General features: G+C 43.6%; 1 protein-coding gene across 3 annotated transcripts in view; it reads left to right on the top strand.

The window, feature by feature from the left end:
- Nucleotides 1–19,934, top strand: part of TTC6 (tetratricopeptide repeat domain 6) — a 255,994-nt gene that overhangs the window by 136,736 nt on the left and 99,324 nt on the right. For all 3 annotated transcript variants that reach the window (XM_077262594.1, XM_077262599.1, XM_077262589.1), the window contains exons 16-20: nt 933–1,102; nt 1,842–1,962; nt 2,187–2,337; nt 2,416–2,498; nt 5,521–5,597. In XM_077262594.1, the coding sequence (XP_077118709.1) occupies nt 933–1,102; nt 1,842–1,962; nt 2,187–2,337; nt 2,416–2,498; nt 5,521–5,597 (602 nt within the window). The remainder of the gene's footprint in view (nt 1–932; nt 1,103–1,841; nt 1,963–2,186; nt 2,338–2,415; nt 2,499–5,520; nt 5,598–19,934) is intronic.

Genomic DNA, 19,934 nt, shown 5'->3' with positions numbered 1-19,934 from the left:
TTGCATTAGTCTTTACACATTACTATAGAATGGTAATAGTAGTAAGAAAGTAAAAAAGCATTAATAAGTAATGTATCTCAATATACGGTATATGGGCATACCTTTTCATCCTTCTTATTGGTCTAAACATTGGCCGTCCACGATCTATATTTTATAAATAGACATAACATAGAAACATTATTTCCAATCATTTTTGATGGTGATGTTCCATTTTTTGGGTCAGATTATGCCATCTTGCATGTCCTGCAGTGAGTGTCATACACTTTGATTAGCGTATGGTTGCCCCATAGCCAGTTATCTGGTTATAGTTTGTAAAATCCATAGAAGAGAGAAAGTATATAGCAAAAGTCTAAAAAGGTACCCCATTTTGGTGCTGCAACTCGAAATAGATGGCCTGATGTTTGATCTATCCTCCATAACATTTTTAGGAGTATGGCTCCTACACCTATGTTTGCAAATAAATCAGGTCTTCTGGAGGCGGAAAGTCCTGTACACCCTTCCATCACCCAGTTGCAATGGGGTTAGTATCAGAGTTAGAGCAAATCGGTTCTCAAGACCCTGTCCATCGACCACATCAGTAACGTGTGGCCACTAGACTGAAGTCTTGTGAACCGCCTCTTACCGGTCACCATCTGCAACTCTTCTTTTGATTAACTGGCCTAGCATGTAGTTATGTGCAATAATGACCATGCGCCAGGCCCACTAATCAATAGTAGAGCCGCTGATGCAGTCAGGTAAGAGGCAGTTCTCAGGGCTCCACTCTCGTGTTCACAGATCATGGCTGATGGACCGGGTCCTACAAACTGACTCTCGGCCATCTCTTGTATCTTTCTCCAAGAACGCTATAGGAACAGAGTAGTCTCCCTCTGTGCAAATACCTCCTAGAAAATAAAGAATCTGTATAAGTAACCTGGTTCCTTGCTGTCAAACAGACTGTACCGAGGAAGAGCTTACACTAAACTTACCCGCTACAGTGAAGCGGCAGAAGATTTTTCAGCTGTCGTTCATTTGGATCCGAGAAACTGGATGGCTTTTTATTATCGAGGATGCCTGTTGCGTAAATGCTATCCAAAACACGCACTTCAAGACTTCAGCATCTCCGGTAAGATGACAGATTTTTTAAAAGTTGCCCTTTTTTTTAAAGCACCACTCTAGCTTTTTTTATTGCCGCGCTGGAGTGGTGCTACTAACACAGGATCCCTGCATATAATATTATACTTAACAGCTGCCGTCTTCAGCTCTTCTCGGTGCCCCTTGTGACGGCAACTTCTGACTATCCGAACGTCAGAGGTGATGGTCACATGCTCTCAATGCAAGTCTATGAAAGCCAGAACTAGGTTTTCATAGACTTGCATTGAAAAGTGACCTCCGGCTCTTTCACCAAACGCTGGAGTGATCCAGCAGGTCTCAAACTGCTGGAGATCGACCAGAGAAGCACTGATAAAAGATGATGATGGTGGCAGATAAGTATGAAAGTACAGACAGGGACCTTACATTAGCACCACTCCAGTATAAAAAAAACACTGGAATGGTGATTTAACATATTTTTCCAATACTGTGCATCATTACACGTTATAAAAAAGTGATTCCATCAAATATTTCTCTTACATTGTCCATTTCATACAATGGCAGGGTCAACAGAGTGCATGTAGTTACTTTTATCTGTTAAGACTCTAGTCATTCGAGATTTCCACCACTGTCCACCTTCTTTCCATACATCTGCTCTGCCTGCAACCTTGGTTTCTATCTTAAAATAATGGCATTGATGTTGTAGTTTTTGCATATGAATATACTTTTGAGTGTATACAGAATATATTGGTTTTTAATTTACTATGTCGTAGTGCTTCTTCATGATGGATTTGAGAACCTCAGTGCTTTTCTTCACCGTGGAGTTCTTTACACAGATCTGCGCCTGTGGTCGGAGGCAGCATTTGATTTTGAGCATGTCCTTGCCTTAGATAAGTACGTTTTAAGTGTAACTATAAGACTAACATACTCTAAAACTTCAAGAACAGATAGGGTATGTGAACGTGTTGCATTTTTTTTGTTGCGTTTTCTACATTTATTAAGTGTGTGAACTGTGATAAAAGGCGGACATAAGAGGAGGGCACTCAATATGCCAAGCTCATACTCGTATCCCAATTTAGATGAATTCATTTACAGGATTTTATTATATATTCCTACAGAGCCGTGCCCATGGCACATATCAACCTGGGTCTGATTTGCTTACTTCACCGAGCCCAATATTCTCAAGCAGTGCGCCACTTCTCTGCGGCTATAAAAGTCGACCCCCTCTGTACTCGAGCATATTTCTGTAGGGCACAAGCCCACAGACAGGTATGGAAATAGCAGAAGATACAATAGTTCTAATTACCTCCTGGACTTTGCCTTTATTCCTTGTCCCACTTCTCACAGATGAAAGATTTGCATAGTGCCTTGAAGGATATAACACGTGCCATTCATCTGCATCCAGACTCTCCTGAGCCCTATATAATCAGGTGAGTAGTTTTGAAATAATTTGAGCAGATTTCATTTATGGAAATTTTTCTTGTTTTCTTTCAAGTTGTTCAAAATTCTATTTGAAAGGTTCATAAACCCTAACGACTGCCCAGTCAGTCTATACAGTAGTTGTTAAGAGGCTTTAATCTGCAGTGCCATAAAGAATAACAATGGCGATATATGATATACGGTAGTTGCGCATTGTGATATTTTTATGCAATATCATACTCATACTATATTTCCCTTGCAGTGTTATTGGTCTAGCTTAGCTAAGCATCTCCATTTTTTCCTATTTTCTAGAACATTAATGTAATTAAAATGTCATATATTTCATGTGTACATGCTATAGTGCTTGTTATTTATAGAGTTGGCAACTCATCGGCGCCCCACAACCATGTCATGGAGGTGCCAATGGGCACATGGCATGATGTTCCCCGCTGGCGCCTTGTAAATGCAGCTGTCAGAAATTGACAGCAATATTTGACAGGTTACCAATCATGATAGAGCTCCTCTACGCGCTGCAGATGATGGCTGAATATCACAGCTATCATCTGCTGGGAATGATGCAGGCTCTGTTTCTGAGCTATCAAGCTAGCATATGATAAAACTGTACCCCCACCATATGTTGGTAAGGAATGTTCTGCCATCCTGAATACACTTGGGCACACATCACAAAGATCCGCTGCTGGCAGCTCCTTTAGCAATTGGTGACCAATAATGTCCCTAATGCACTTGATAGAACAAAGGTCCAGAGAAACTGTCGGTTGCGTTGGCACATTTAGATCATGCAGACTGCTCACAGTAGCACGAGCAACATGCGGTTTGGTGTTATTCTGTTGAAAAATAAGGATACTTTGTAGAAATGGCCGCACCACTGGATCTACGATTGATCCATTCTTTAATGCAAGAGAAATGTTGCGTACCCCTTGTAAAATAACAACACTTATGGTCACCTCTGGCGCCAGCTGTGTTCCAGTGGTATCGCACTGGCTCTCCCTTATCATAGTCTCTCTGGCTTCCCCTAGTCATATTAGAAAATAATACTCGTCTGCTATGAAGAATCCATGAATCTATGTCTCTATTTGCAGAACTTTACATCTGAGCATTATTTCTAATATTTTAATTTTATATTTTTTAAAACAGACTATTAGTTGAATATGTGAAGATAAGGTGAAAAGTTTTGCCTGTAGTGTTATCGAAAAACCACTAGATGGTGACAAAAAACTATACTTACCACATACTGTATATATAGATATAATAAATATGTACCGTATATATATATATATATACATATATATAATAGGGGTTTTACTCACTTTGGTGCGGCTGGAGGAGATCAAGAGTCTTGTTCCTTTAAAAGTTCCTGTGGGTTTATTCCTTCATAAATCCCAAAAGCCAAACGGAAAACGAACAGCCTTTAGATCAGACAAACAAAATTTAAAATGTCCATAGCAGAGCTCTGCTTCGCCAGGTCTGTGGGCACACAGACTGTGGTAGTGTCCAGTACTTACGCTCGGTGTGGAGCCAAACACACAGGAGGCCTTCTCCCTCCCAACATACAGACGATGTGCCAAACAGCAGCCTCCATTATATAGGCTGTACTCACACCCAGAGGTGAGGTATGTGGGTAGCAAGACCTGCCCATCTCTCACAGCTACCCATAACCCAGTCACAGGTGCAACAAACGAACCTCTTAGTGCTTACATTCACTAGAGAAAATACTCTGGGTTATATCACAGAGAGCAGCCATCTCAGTGACACATACCTCCTATCGACTACTGCTCCCATCAGCCTAAGCCTGCTGCCGCTAATAGCATTGAGAGCAGGTGGTGTCTGATGGGAGTATTCATCAGCCGGCACCTGCACTCTAGAATAGTATTTAAAAAAAATAAAACGGCATAGGTTCCCCTGTATTTTTAATAGCCAGCCAGGCTGCAACCCTCAGCTGTTAGTGTTAGCAAAACTGGTTATCAAGAATAGAGGGGCCCCCACTCCAATTTTTTTAAATTATTTAAATAATTAAAGAAATAGGCTTGGGGTCCACCTCATTTCTGACAACCAACCAAGCTGTTCTTGATAACCAGGCTTGCTGAAGCTGACAGCTGACAGTTACAAAAATACAGAGGAAACCACACAAAAAATGTATGTAGAGCACAGGCGCTGGCTGATGAATGCTTCCATTAGCTGCCGCCTGCTCTCACAGTTAATAGCAACAGCAGGCGTAGGCTGATGGGAGCAGTAGTCCTATCAGCCGACGCCAGTGACTGGAGGTAAACTTTTTACCTCCGATAACAGCTGCGGCTGACACTGTCATTTGACAGCGTGGGAGCCGTGGCTGTCTGACTGGCGGCAATGATTTTACCGCCAATCAAAAGAAATGTTTGCCGTGCTGTCATATGACAGCGCAACAAACAATCGGGTGTGCCGAACCCAAATAGTAACACAGACTTCCTGGTGAAGTCTGCGTTCGGTGTCCGTACTCGATCAGTATGTGTTCGGTACGGATGCCAAACTTTACTGTTTGGGTTTGCCTATCTCTAAAAGTGATAAAAGATGATTTCTCAGCAACAACACATCTCATATGAGACATACAGGTATTACTCTGCTCAGGATTCTATAACCTTCATTTCCATATTATTAATTTAAATAGGTGAAATGTGGCGACAGATTCCCTTTAATCTACCAGGTAAATGAAGCCTTGCATGATGCCAATGTTATCACCGCCCTTGTATATAATATACGAGTGTGCTGGGCCCCGAGGCTCTGTTTAGGCTTTATATCTTGATGTGCAATGGTAGGATGTGCTCTTCAATATTGGTTCAAGATTGAGATATTCTGATGGTTATTAGTTAGAAGTAAGTACAGTGCCTTATGTAAAACATAATAATAGGCTGATTCATACATTTATTTCCTTATAATGAGAACCACAGGGTTCTTAAAGGTCGCACTTCATAATGACTTGTTGCTCCCAGATAAAGGTCATATTGGTCATTAGTGATTTACTTTGTCTGCCTCCTGCAGGGGACAGTATCTGTATGAGATGAAGAGGTATGACCTTGCCAGCTTCTGCATTCATCACACAGCAGAGATGACTCAAGGTAAGGACCATTCTGTCCTGAGTAGCGAAGGCTGCGGCAAACCTCTATAACTTCAAGGCTCCAAAAGTCACAGAATTTCTTAGAATTGGTTTCATGTCATCGCATCTCTCCTTCTTCATTTGACATGCCTCTGTTCTCTTATGTTACAAGAAGCCTGGATTGGCGCAGGTGTACTTGCAACCTTTGCTGTTCATATTGCCATTACTTTGAAATGACAGCTATTGTCACAAAAGCTAAAAGAAACCTGAAAGAATCCACAATTCATAGTTACATTCTTTTTTTGTTTAAACGAAGAATTGGCTACAGTATATTGAATATTGGGTGACCTAGTGGGGTCTTTGGGACTGCAACCTTACAGCATTCAGGTGCTGAAAATGAGAATATCTGCCTTTAGTTTGTCCCACACGTGAATCATAGACCCACTATGCCACAGTCCAGGCTTACATTTGGAGGGGCATAGCTAATATACCACCTCCTGATAGTGGAGTTAGGCTTGAGCTGCAGGTGGCCACCAGGTACCACTCCACGGGCAGTCCCGATACAAAGGCAAGACCGGATACTGATGCTGATCAGACAGTGCTAATCCTGGAACACTTGACAGGACTGATACTTTTGCAGGTTCAGACAGTACGGAACCTCCCTGGAACACTTGATAAGACGGACAATGGTACTGGTTCAGGTACTGCCGGAGCGGTTTCAGGTTCAGGTAACACAGATGACAGCTACGGGTTTGGGTTTAGACTAGTTGGGTATAGCAACAGGTTCATGTTCAAACAGAATAGGTTCAGGAACAGGTTCAAGGATAGGTTCAGGGACCTGTTAACTAATTAGCAGGGTCAAACTCACACTACCCTACATAAAGTGTTGTACAGGCACCTCCCTACAGGGGAGCATGCCTTAAATACTAGATGCCTCCCAGCTATTGACTGTGGGAAGATTCAGAGTGCTTGCTACCCCTGTTAGAGGCGGGAAGTGCACGCACGCACTAAACGCCTCACCAGGAGACCAGGGAGTCCTACAGAGAAAGGAGACACCGCCGAGCGGCTGGGTAGTGAGTCCCTGTATGCTATTATCTTGCAAGAACCGTGTAGCAATCATCATTTTTAATAATTCCGCATTCGGTTTCCAACTAGATGTCAATCTGCAGCTTTCAGTGCTACAAACAAGATGCCGCACAGCAAGAACTTACACATTTTTTTCTTCATTTGATGCTGGATGAATTACATTTCCAATCCAGATCCATAATGTGAACCACTTATTCAGCTGTGCTGCTTATCAGTAAGGCTACTTTCATACTAGCGTCGTGCACTGCACGTCGCTATGCGTGGTTTTGGAGAAAAAACGCATCCTGCAAAAGTGCTTGCAGGATGCGTTTTTTCTCCATAGACTTTTATTAACGACGCAGTGCGACGCATTGCCACACGTCGCAACCGTCGTGCGACGGTTGCGTCGTGTTGCGTCGGACCGTCACCACCAAAAAACGTTACATGTAACGTTTTTTGGTGCGTCGTCTGCAGCATTTCTGACCACGCACGCGTGTCCGGAACTCCGCCCCCGCACCTCACAATGGGGCAGCGGATGCGTTGAAAAACAGCATCCGCTGCCCCCGTTGTGCGGCGCTTCCACACTATGCATCGGTGCGCTGCAACGTCGCATAGCGACGTGCAGTGCACGATGCTAGTGTGAAAGTAGCCTAAGGCGACTTTCACACTTGCGTTTTTAGCAATCCGTCGCAATCTGTCGTTTTGGGCAAAAAACGCATTCTGCAAATGTGCCCGCAGGATGCGTTTTTTGCCCATAGACTTGTATTAGCGACGGATCGCGACGGATGGCCACACATCGCATCCGTCATGCAACGGATCCGTCGTGTTTTGGCAGACCGTACGGCCGGAACTCCGCCCCCTCCTCCCCGGACTTCAGAATGGGCAGCGGATGCATCAAAAAACTGCATCCGCTGCCCTTTTTTGTGCCGAATTTTCACAACGTGCGTTGGTACATCGGCCCGACGCTTATCGACGGACCCGTACCGACGCAAGTGTGAAAGTAGCCTAAGAAGTATATAGGACTGAACCGCACTATAGTATATCAGTGCGTAAAAGCTATTGCTAGTAATGAGGGTTGAGATAGATGTGATTATAGGGCATGTTTTGTGGCAACACCATCAAGCTTACTTACCAGCACTGTGAAATAATCTCCTGGGACACAGTACTGCTGAGCTTGTCCTTCTAATCATACCACGTGCCATAATGTATCAGTTGGCTTTGGTTTGTTGCAGTCCTCATTATGTCACTGTGTGACTGTATTGTGCATTTATATGCTTCTCTTTATTGATTAATGCATGACGTCTGAAGAATTACAACAAAAAGAAGAACATTCAATGTACTGTGGAAAAGGAATAGTTTTTTTTTTCAAATTGTCACTGGTAGAAAATAGGAACATTTCCAGTGCTGGTGTTTCAAGAGTTTATCCGGAAACTGAAGTAATTAGCAGAATATATGCTAAAATATAGCAAAATTATTACCAGAACTTACCTGTTTTAACCAGAACTTCTACTCTGGTGGTCCTATGTTCACTGGCCATACTGAGACCAATGATTGGCTGCAGCAGTCACGTGATTGTATGTGATGACATCATTGCAGCTAAGTAAGCCAAGATCGGCAGGGAATGGCACTGAAGGTGAAACCAACAGGTGAGTTATAGTTAATTCATTTTTTTCATGCTTTTAACCAATTAATTTCAGTTTCCTGGACTACTCCTTTAGTTCACCCGTTATTAACAATGGGGCATATTATTACAGTTCCATCTGGTGTTGAAAAGGCCAATGAACATACACTTTGATTGTTCAGGTTGGCAGTGGGAAAATGTTTTGTTATAAAGTATGTAAAATATTCATTTTTCTGTTATTTTAATTAAATGAAACTCGATTCTTGTTATCCGTCCTTTGTCCATACACCGAAGCCCCATGATCAGCATGTCCATTGTTCCTCAGTGATATGGTGTTCATGACTATAATTACTTTCAATAATAACGCAAACTGGAATTGTAATACATGGCTTATCATTTTCCCAACTATACTAAGCATTTCTCTACAAATTCTCTCATTCTGGTAGGATATAAAAGAGTATCATTACAAGGCTCTATATTGGTCATGATAAAGGCTATGTGCACACGTTGCAGAATTGCCGCGGAAATTTCCACGGCAATTCTGCAACTCCCTGCCGCGGAAAATACGCATGCAGAATTGGCATGCATATTCCCGCTAAACACTAGCGTTTTGCAAGCGTAGTTAGCTTGCAGAATGCTAGCGTTTTCCAAGCGATTTGTAGCATCGCTTGGAAAACTGATTGACAGGTTTGTCACACTTGTCAAACATAGTGTTTGACAAGTGTGACCACCTTTTTACTATTGATGCTGCCTATGCAGCATCAATAGTAAAAAGATATAATGTTAAAAATAATTAAAAAAATAAAAAATCGTGATATTCTCACCTTCCAACAGACCCCACAGCCTTCCCGCTCCTCGCGATGCTCCCGGCAGCTCCCGTTCCCAGTAATGCTTCGCCGCAATGACCCCAGATGGCGTAGCATCACGCGAGACCGCTACGTGATCACAGGTCATTGTCGCAAGGCATTACTGGGAAAGGGAGCATCTCGAAGAGCGGGAAGGCTGTGGGGGCCACCGGAAGGTGAGAATATCCAGTTTGCCCTGGAGTGGAAATTTCTTAATATGTGATGTGTTTAAGCAAGTTGTCGCAAAATACTTTATGAAACTGCTCCCTTTAATTATGACCAGGACCCACAATTGCAATCAAGCATTTATCTGATAACTAATCATAAGTTTTTTACATCGCTATGGAGGGCGTTTTCATTACATTCTACCACAGCATACCCCACCCCACTGATCATAGGAGCTTACACTCTACAGGAGAGTGAGAGTACGCTGCTGTCCAAAAGAGCTTAATCTCTATTGGAGAGAGAAAAAGAACCCCACTGACTATAAGATTTTACACTATAAAGGAGAAAGAAAGAGGACCCCGCTGACCATAAGAGCTTACACTCTACAGGAGATTGAAAGTGGAACCTGCTGACCATAAGAGCTTACACTCTACAGGAGAGAGAAAGAGGACTCCGCTTACCATAAGAGCTTACACTTTACTGGAGAGAGAAAGAGGACTCCGCTGACCATAAGGGCTTACACTCTACAGGAGAGAGAAAGAGGACCCTGCTGTCCATAAGAGCTTACACTCTACAGGAGACAGAAAGAGGACCTCACTGACCATAAGTGCTTATACTCTACAGGACAGAGGACTGCACTGACCATAAGAGCTTACGCTCTACAGGAGAGAGAGAGAGGACCCTGCTGGCCATAAGAGCTTACACTTTACTGGAAGGAGAGTACCACGCTGAAAATTAGAGATTACACTCTATAGGAAAGACGGAAGATGAAAGGTGGGCAGTGGAAATCCACAAGGTTCCATGCTCTGAGTCAGGAACCACCCAGGTCAGACAAGATAAGTCGATTTATTCAACACACAACTTGTTTCAGGGATGATCCGTCCCCTTCAACAGGTGATTACAAAATGTATACCATGCTTCTGTAAATTCCTTGTTGCATGCATCCTCCTCCCACACCTCACATACCATCAAGGCCATCCCAGTTGGACAGTTCGTCAGGATGAAGCGGATCTGCTCAACAGATCAAAAATTTGAGGCTCAATCAGAAGATTTGAAAAATAGGTTCAAAGCCCTTGGATACAGTAACTGATACATAAAACATGGATGCGTGAGGGCCAAAATAACAGAGAGACACCGATTATTGTTTAAAAAGAGAAAAAGGCAACATCTGAAAGTAAGATCAGATTCATCTCCACACACAATTTCCATTGGAGACATATGCAAGAGATAATAAACACACATTGGTCAGTACTTCTCACGGATCCAGTTTTAGCATCCAATATTCCAACAAGACCGTGCTTTACCGCAAGACGTGGTAAAAGTATTAAAGACTTATTAGTGAAAAGCCATTATGTGGCAAAGGTAACCATTCCCTTAAACCCAAGTAACAGGGGTCCAACTTGGAGATGTTACCTGTGCGGTGACTGTCTGGCGTGCAAAGAAAAGAATCTAATTAGGGGTCCCCATTTTATGTCATCAGATGGAATGAGAATATTCCAGATTCGGCATCATATAGGCTGTAGTAGTACATATGTGATATATCTGGCCACATGTCCTTGCTCCAAGATGTAGGGCTGACATCACGTCAACTCCGTGTCCGTGTAAGGGAGCACGTGAGGGATATTACAAATGCAAGAGAAGTTGAGGATGTCAGTACCCTGGAAACCCTCCCGAAATATTTCCATAGGTTACATGAATGTGATCCCAGGGGTCTACGGATCCTTGGGATCCATCAGGTACACTGTGGTAACAGAGGAGGGAATATTAAGCGGTTGCTGGCACAAATTGAATGTAGGTGGATCGTGACTTTAGATTCCATTACCTCTGTGGGATTAAACGAAAAATTGAGCTTCGCTCCATTTTTGTGAGGGTCCTTGCTCCGACGCGTCTTCTCTGTGCAATTAGTGTATATTCTTTGTATTTTTAACTTTTTTTATTTATTTTGTTGTGTTTTCTCTTTATTTATGTTTTTTATTTTTGCATCCCTAAATTGGGTTTTCCAATGCTGGGCGTTGTGTGGTGGCATTTTGTTCAACAAGTTTGGGGAATCAAGGAGGATGATATATTTTTTATCATTAAACTCTACATCTGAAGATGGTGGGACCTATTTAAAGGAAGAACATATGGAACCATGTTATTGCTTGCTTTTTGACAAGACGGCGAGTGCAAATCGGGGGCGTTTTTCAGCACATAGTCATTACAGTGTATTTCATGAATGTGTAATGATTTCATATATTTATGTACCAAGTAGGCATATCACTCATTTTTACACGGGGTGATTATGCATCATTCTTTATAATTGATGATGCATTTTTATACATATAAAATTCATGCCCTTTTTTTGCATGTTTCACATGTATATATTTATATATGTCTTTTCTCATTATGCACATAATTATTTATTTTTCGGCATTAATTTGATGCATTGTCTTGCACTTATGCACTTTATATTCGTGGTCTGCACATGTTATTATCATGGGTTCACTTACTAACTCTAATCTGTGCACTCTGCTGGACTTCTATATCATGGTTGCCATCTGATGCAATCCTCTCTCCTTGTCAAGGCTTCAATATGGAGGTTGTTGTCCTGCGCATGCGCCGCACACCCGCTGGAGGGACCTTGCGTCTTCGGCTTCAATTTTCCAAGTGCGCATGCCTATTGACGTAACCGGGGGATTTCCGCTTGACGTGCACTCTTGGTGAACGCCGGGGAGCGGGGAACTATTTCCGGTGATGGCTTCGGTGCGCGTGCACAGTAATGACACATGCCGCATGATGAATGCCATTGTAAAACGCCTTTTTGGGAAAGCTTTATTCATTCCCTTTTCATAAAGCCTACACGAAACGAGCGTCAGGGGTGGATCTGGTTCCTCGGCACCTGGTTATTCCCATCATGGGTAAGCTACTTAGCTGTTAAGGGCACTTTTTCTTTTTTCTTCCTCTTTGTGGGGGCGCATCGCCACTGTGGCAGCCTCAAGGAATTCAGTATAGAATGTGTACTTCGGTTGCATGATTGTTAGAATTGGGTCTACATTAGGTCCAAATGCGTTATTGGTCCATATGCTGTTGAAATTTGCAGTGCTTTATATTAGTACCATGATGATGTTTATCATTATTATTGTTGTTTATGCCTTGGACCCAGGTGCTTCTCACTAGGGTTTAATGTTCTATGTTTGTGCTTCATTTTTTATATATTTTGTATTATCATATGTAATAAATTATTTTCATTTTTAAATTTTTGTGTATGGAACTCCATTGTTTTTGGTTAATTACTTGTATTGGGAGTATACACTTATTATCCTGCTACTTTACATGGGTAAAGATATATATTCACTTGAATGTTACTTTCAACTATGTGGGACCCATGTTGTTTCTGGGAGACCATAAGAGCTTACACTCTACAGGAGACAGAAAATGGAACATGCTGACCATAAGAGCTTACACTCTACAGGAGATAGAAAGAGGACTCCGCTGACCATAAGGGCTTACACTCTACAGGAGAGAGAAAGAGGACTCCACTGTCCATAAGAGCTTACACTCTACAGGAGAGAGAGGACCCCACTGACCATAAGAGCTTACACTCTACAGGAGAGAGAGAGGACCCCACTGACCATAAGGGCTTACACTCTACAGGAGAGAGAAAGAGGACTTCACTGTCCATAAGAGCTTACAATCTACAGGAGACAGAAAGAGGACCCCACTGACTGTAAGTGCTTACACTCTACAGGACAGAGGACTGCGCTGGCCTTAAGAGCTTACAATTTACAAGAGAGAGAAAGGACTCCTCTGACTATAAGAGCTTACACTCTACAAGAGAGAGAGGACCCCCCTGACCATAAGAGCTTACACTCTACAGGAGAAAGAAAGAGGACTCCGCTGACCATAAGAGCTTACACTCTACAGGAGACAGAAAGTGGAACCTGCTGAGCATAAGAGCTTACACTCTACAGGAGAGAGAAAGAGGACTCCGCTGACCATAAGAGCTTACACTTTACTGGAGAGAGAAAGAGGACTCCGCTGACCATAAGAGCTTACACTCTACAGGAGATAAAAAGAGGACCCCACTGACCATAAGTGCTTACACTCTACAGGAAAGAGGACTGCCCTGACCATAAGAGCTTACGCTCTGCAGGAGAGAGAAAGAGGACCCCACTGACCATAATAGCTTACACTTTACTGGAGAGAGAAAGAGGACTCCGCTGACCATAAGGGCTTACACTCTACATGAGACAGAAAGAGGACCCCACTGACCATAAGTGCTTACACTCTACGGGAAAGAGGACTGCGCTGACCATAAGAGCTTACGCTCTGCAGGAGAGAGAAAGAGGACCCCACTGACCATAAGAGTTTACACTTTACAGGAAAGAGAGTACCCCACTGAAAATTAGAGATTACACTGTTCAGGAAAGACGGAAGATGAAAGGTGGGCAGTGGAAATCCACAAAGTGCCACGCTCTGAATCAGGAAGCACCCAGGTCAGACAAGAGAAGTCGATTTATTCAACACACAACTTGTTTCAGGAATGATCCATCCCCTTCACCAGGTGATTACAAAATGTATACCATGCTTAGTGCTTTAAATGGACAGGAACTAACGTGATTGGTTGATAATTAATTGCATAAAGACCTAAAAAACATACGGTAAATATACATAAAATTGAAATGATTCCAAATCATAAGACAAAACAATAATAAAAATCATTAATATGCTAAAAATTAATATCAATTGTTAGAAAAAAATAGAAAGATAAATACAATTCAAATACTCAAATACTCCTAAAAACCCATCCCCCTAGGTGGCTCCATTAGACTTAGATCAAAAGTTTTTGGAAAAAGGTTATCCGAAAGGAATAATTAAAGATGCATCTAAGAAAACAAGGAATTTCCAACAGATTGTTTGAACAATATAAGGGATAGAGGGATGGAAATTAAAATATCCAATTAATCTGCTGGGGACAATATATAGATATAGTTTTTGGACCACATTTAGTATGTCTCATAAAATTGTCAAAAACCTTTTTTGAAAAAGTCTTGGTTTATTTTGGGGACTGATCCAGTCCTGTCGGTTGATTTACCCAAAAATGTAGGGGCATGATTAGAGGGACTCTTTCACCCCCTCCAGCCGTTAGAAACTAAAAGAGCCACCTTGTGCAGCAATAATGCTGCATTCTGACAAGGTGGCTCTTTTAGTTATTGGTGCATTCAAAGCAGAAATAAAGTGTTTTATAATTTCGCAAAAATACCCGTCTTTAGTCGTGGAGGCAGGTCTTAACCCCCCTGCTGCACACGCCACACTGCCGTCACTCAAGGCTTCTTCGGCGCCGGGCGCCGCCCCCTCCGCGCTGTTTTCAAATGAAATCCGGCGCCTGCGCTGTCTTGTTCTGTGTTGTGAATTTGGATTCTGGGCTCCCCCGGTGGCCGCTTGTGGAATTGGACTTGTCATCCTCTTTCCTGTTTCACCTGGTTCCATCAGTAGTGGGTGTCGCTATTTAAGCTCATTTCTCTGGTGGTTTCTTGCCGGTCAACAATGTTATCTGATGCCTCTCAGTGCTTGTTCCTGCTTCTGACAACTACTAGATAAGTTGGACTTTTGTCCATGTTTCGTTTTGCCTATTTGTTCCAGTTCACAGCTGAAGTTTTGTTACTGTGTCTGGAAAGCTCTCGTTGATCAGGGATTGCTACTCTGGCGTTATGAGTTAATGCCAGAGTTTAAGGTAATCTCTGGATGGTGTTTTGTTAGTGTTTTTCTGCTGACCATGAAAGTATACTATCTGTCTTCTGCTATCTAGTAAGCGGACCTCAAATTTGCTAAGACTATTTTCCTGCTGCGTTTGTTGTTTCATCTGAACTCACCGTCATTATATGTGGGGGGCTACTGTCTTCTTTGGAATATTTCTCTAGAGGTGAGCCAGGTCTTATATTTCCCTCTGCTAGCTATTTAGGTCTTAGGCCAGAGCTGGGCATCTAGCGATAAATAGGAAATGCTACCTGGCTATTTCTAGTTGCGCGGCAGGCTTAGTTCATGGTCAGTATAGTTCCATCTTCCGAGAGCTTGTCCCTCTATAGGCTTGCTATGATCTCTGCCTGCAGAGATCATGACAGTTTGACCGGCCAATAAAGTGTTAAAGACCCAGGTTGAGAAAGGAGAGTTATAAGAAGTCTGCTGGAATTTTTTTTTTTTTTTTTTTTTTCAGTTTGCCTTGCTGCAGTCTTTTTTCTCTCTCTCCTCCTAATCTCTGTATGGCTCTGTGTGCACCTGACAATAATGGATCTTCAGAGTGTAACTGCGGGTTTGAATAATCTCATCACGAAAGTACAAAATTTACAAGATTTTGTGGTACATGCTCCAGTATCTGAGCCGAGAATTCCTTTGCCGGAGTTCTTCACAGGGAATAGAGCTAGCTTCCAGAATTTCCGAAATAATTGTAAGCTTTATTTGTCCCTGAAGTCTCGTTCAGCTGGAGACCCTGCTCAGCAGGTTAGGATTGTGATTTCCTTGCTCAGGGGTGACCCTCAAGATTGGGCCTTCTCATTGCCAGCAGGGGATCCTGCGTTGCGCGATGTGGATGCGTTTTTTCTGGCCTTGGGCTTGCTTTATGAGGAACCTCATTTGGAACTTCAGGCAGAAAAAACTTTGATGGCACTATCTCAGGGGCAAGACGAAGCTGAGGTTTACTGCCAAAAATTCCGTAAATGGTCTGTGCTTACTCAGTGGAATGAGTGCGCCTTGGCGGCAACTTTCAGAGAAGGTCTCTCTGATGCCGTTAAGGATGTTATGGTGGGGTTCCCTGTGCCTGCAGGTCTGAATGAGTCCATGACAATGGCTATTCAGATTGATAGGCGTCTGCGGGAGCGCAAACCGGTGCACCATCTGGCGGTGTCTATGGAAAAGACGCCAGAAAGTATGCAGTGTGATAGAATTCTGTCCAGGAGCGAGCGACAGAATTTTAGACGGAAGAATGGATTGTGCTTCTATTGTGGGGATTCTACTCATGTTATATCAGCATGCTCTAGGCGTACAAAGAAGCTTGATAAGTCTGTTTCCATTGGCACCATTCAGTCTAAGTTTATTTTGTCTGTAACCCTGATTTGCTCTTTGTCATCCATTGCCGCGGACGCCTATGTTGACTCTGGCGCCGCTCTGAGTCTTATGGATTGGTCCTTTGCCAATCGTTGTGGTTTTGATTTAGAGCCTTTGGAGACTCTTATTCCTCTGAAGGGGATTGACTCCACCCCATTGGCTAATAATAAACCACAATACTGGACACAAGTAACCATGCGTATCAATCCGGATCACCAGGAGATTATGCGTTTCCTGGTGCTGTATAATTTACATGACGATTTGGTACTGGGATTGCCATGGTTGCAGTCTCACAATCCAGTCTTGGACTGGAGAGCAATGTCTGTGTTGAGCTGGGGATGTAAGGGTATTCATGGGGACTTACCTTTGGTTTCTATTTCGTCGTCCATTCCCTCTGAAGTCCCTGAGTTCCTCTCTGATTATCAAGACGTCTTTGACGAACCCAAGCTTGGGTCGTTACCTCCGCACCGTGAGTGCGATTGTGCCATAGATTTGATACCGGGTTGCAAATATCCAAAGGGTCGTTTGTTTAATCTGTCTGTGCCGGAACATGCTGCTATGCGGGAATATATAAAGGAGTCTTTGGAAAAGGGACATATTCGTCCATCTTCTTCTCCCTTGGGAGCTGGGTTTTTCTTTGTCTCAAAAAAGGACGGCTCTTTGAGACCATGTATTGATTATCGGCTTCTGAATAAGATCACTGTTAAGTACCAATACCCATTGCCATTGCTTACTGATTTGTTTGCTCGTATAGAGGGTGCTAAGTGGTTCTCTAAAATTGATCTTCGGGGGGCGTATAATTTGGTGCGGATCAGGCAGGGGGATGAGTGGAAGACCGCATTTAATACGCCCGAGGGCCACTTTGAGTATTTGGTCATGCCTTTTGGTCTTTCTAATGCCCCTTCAGTTTTCCAGTCTTTTATGCATGATATTTTCCGCGATTTTTTGGATAAATTTATGATAATATATCTGGATGATATTCTGATTTTTTCTGATGACTGGGACTCTCATGTCCAGCAGGTCAGGAGAGTTTTTCAGGTTCTGCGGTCTAATTCTTTATGTGTGAAGGGGTCTAAGTGCGTTTTTGGGGTCCAGAAAATTTCCTTTTTGGGGTATATTTTTTCTCCCTCTTCCATTGAGATGGATCCCGTCAAGGTGCAAGCTATTTGTGACTGGACTCAGCCCTCCTCTCTTAAGGGTCTTCAGAGATTTTTGGGCTTTGCCAACTTTTACCGCCGATTTATTGCTGGTTTTTCGGATGTCGTTAAACCACTGACTGATTTGACCAGACATGGCGCTGATGTTGCTAATTGGTCCCCTCATGCTGTAGAGGCCTTTCAGGAGCTTAAGCACCGTTTTGCCTCTGCCCCTGTGTTACGTCAGCCTGATGTGAATCTGCCTTTTCAGGTTGAGGTTGACGCTTCGGAGATCGGAGCTGGGGCAGTGTTGTCGCAGAAAGGTTCCGACTGCTCCGTCATTAGGCCTTGTGCCTTCTTTTCTCGCAAATTTTCGCCCGCAGAGCGGAATTATGATGTTGGGAATAGGGAGCTTTTGGCCATGAAGTGGGCGTTTGAGGAGTGGCGCCATTGGCTAGAGGGGGCTAAGCATCAGGTGGTGGTATTGACTGACCACAAAAATTTGATTTATCTTGAGACTGCCAGGCGCCTGAATCCTAGACAGGCGCGCTGGTCTTTATTTTTTTCTCGCTTTAATTTTGTGGTGTCATACCTACCGGGTTCTAAGAATGTTAAGGCAGATGCCCTTTCTAGGAGTTTTGACCCGGACTCTCCTGGTAATGCTGAACCCACAGGTATCCTTAGGGAGGGAGTAATTTTGTCGGCCGTTTCTCCTGATCTGCGGCGGTCCTTGCAAGAGTTTCAGGCGGATAGACCGGATCGTTGTCCGCCTGATAGACTGTTTGTTCCGGATGATTGGACCAGTAGAGTCATCTCTGAGGTACATTCTTCTGCATTGGCAGGTCATCCCGGAATTTTTGGTACCAGGGATTTGGTGGCAAGATCCTTCTGGTGGCCTTCCCTGTCACGAGATGTGCGAGTCTTTGTGCAGTCATGTGACATTTGTGCTCGGGCCAAGTCTTGTAGTTCTCGGGCTAGCGGACTGCTGTTGCCCTTGCCTATTCCTAAGAGGCCTTGGACACACATCTCGATGGATTTTATTTCAGATCTGCCTGTTTCCCAGAAGATGTCTGTCATCTGGGTGGTCTGTGACCGTTTCTCTAAAATGGTCCATTTGGTTCCTCTGCCCAAGTTGCCTTCTTCTTCTGAGTTGGTTCCTCTGTTTTTTCAGAATGTTGTCCGATTGCACGGTATTCCTGAGAATATTGTTTCTGACAGAGGTACCCAATTTGTGTCTAGATTTTGGCGGGCATTCTGTGCTAGGATGGGCATAGATTTGTCTTTTTCATCTGCTTTTCACCCTCAGACTAATGGCCAGACCGAGCGGACTAATCAGACCCTGGAGACATATCTGAGGTGTTTTGTCTCTGCTGACCGGGATGATTGGGTTGCTTTTTTGCCATTGGCAGAGTTCGCCCTCAATAATCGGGCCAGCTCTTCCACCTTGGTGTCCCCGTTTTTCTGTAATTCGGGGTTTCACCCTCGATTTTCCTCCGGTCAGGTGGAATCCTCGGATTGTCCTGGAGTGGATGCGGTGGTGGAGAGATTGCATCACATCTGGGGGCAGGTTATGGACAATTTGAAGTTGTCCCAGGAGAAGACTCAGCGTTTTGCCAACCGTCATCGTCGTGTTGGTTCTCGGCTTTGTGTTGGAGATTTGGTGTGGTTGTCTTCTCGTTTTGTCCCTATGAGGGTCTCCTCTCCTAAGTTTAAACCTCGGTTCATCGGCCCTTATAGAATATTGGAGATTCTTAATCCTGTTTCTTTCCGTTTGGACCTCCCTGCGTCCTTTTCCATTCATAACGTTTTTCATCGGTCGTTATTGCGCAGGTATGAGGTACCTGTTGTACCTTCAGTTGAGCCTCCTGCTCCGGTGTTGGTTGAGGGTGAGTTGGAGTACGTTGTGGAGAAAATTTTGGACTCTCGTGTTTCCAGACGGAGACTCCAGTATCTGGTCAACTGGAAGGGTTACGGCCAGGAGGATAATTCTTGGGTCAATGCATCTGATGTTCATGCTTCTGATCTTGTTCGTGCCTTCCATAGGGCTCATCCTGGTCGCCCTGGTGGATCTGGTGAGGGTTCGGTGCCCCCTCCTTGAGGGGGGGGTACTGTTGTGAATTTGGATTCTGGGCTCCCCCGGTGGCCGCTTGTGGAATTGGACTTGTCATCCTCTTTCCTGTTTCACCTGGTTCCATCAGTAGTGGGTGTCGCTATTTAAGCTCATTTCTCTGGTGGTTTCTTGCCGGTCAACAATGTTATCTGATGCCTCTCAGTGCTTGTTCCTGCTTCTGACAACTACTAGATAAGTTGGACTTTTGTCCATGTTTCGTTTTGCCTATTTGTTCCAGTTCACAGCTGAAGTTTTGTTACTGTGTCTGGAAAGCTCTCGTTGATCAGGGATTGCTACTCTGGCGTTATGAGTTAATGCCAGAGTTTAAGGTAATCTC

The sequence above is a fragment of the Ranitomeya variabilis genome, chromosome 1 (genome assembly GCF_051348905.1).
Source record: "Ranitomeya variabilis isolate aRanVar5 chromosome 1, aRanVar5.hap1, whole genome shotgun sequence".
Lineage (NCBI taxonomy): Eukaryota > Metazoa > Chordata > Amphibia > Anura > Dendrobatidae > Ranitomeya > Ranitomeya variabilis.
The sequence above is the reverse complement of the archived record's forward strand: the minus strand, read 5'-3'. Positions and strand labels throughout refer to the sequence as shown.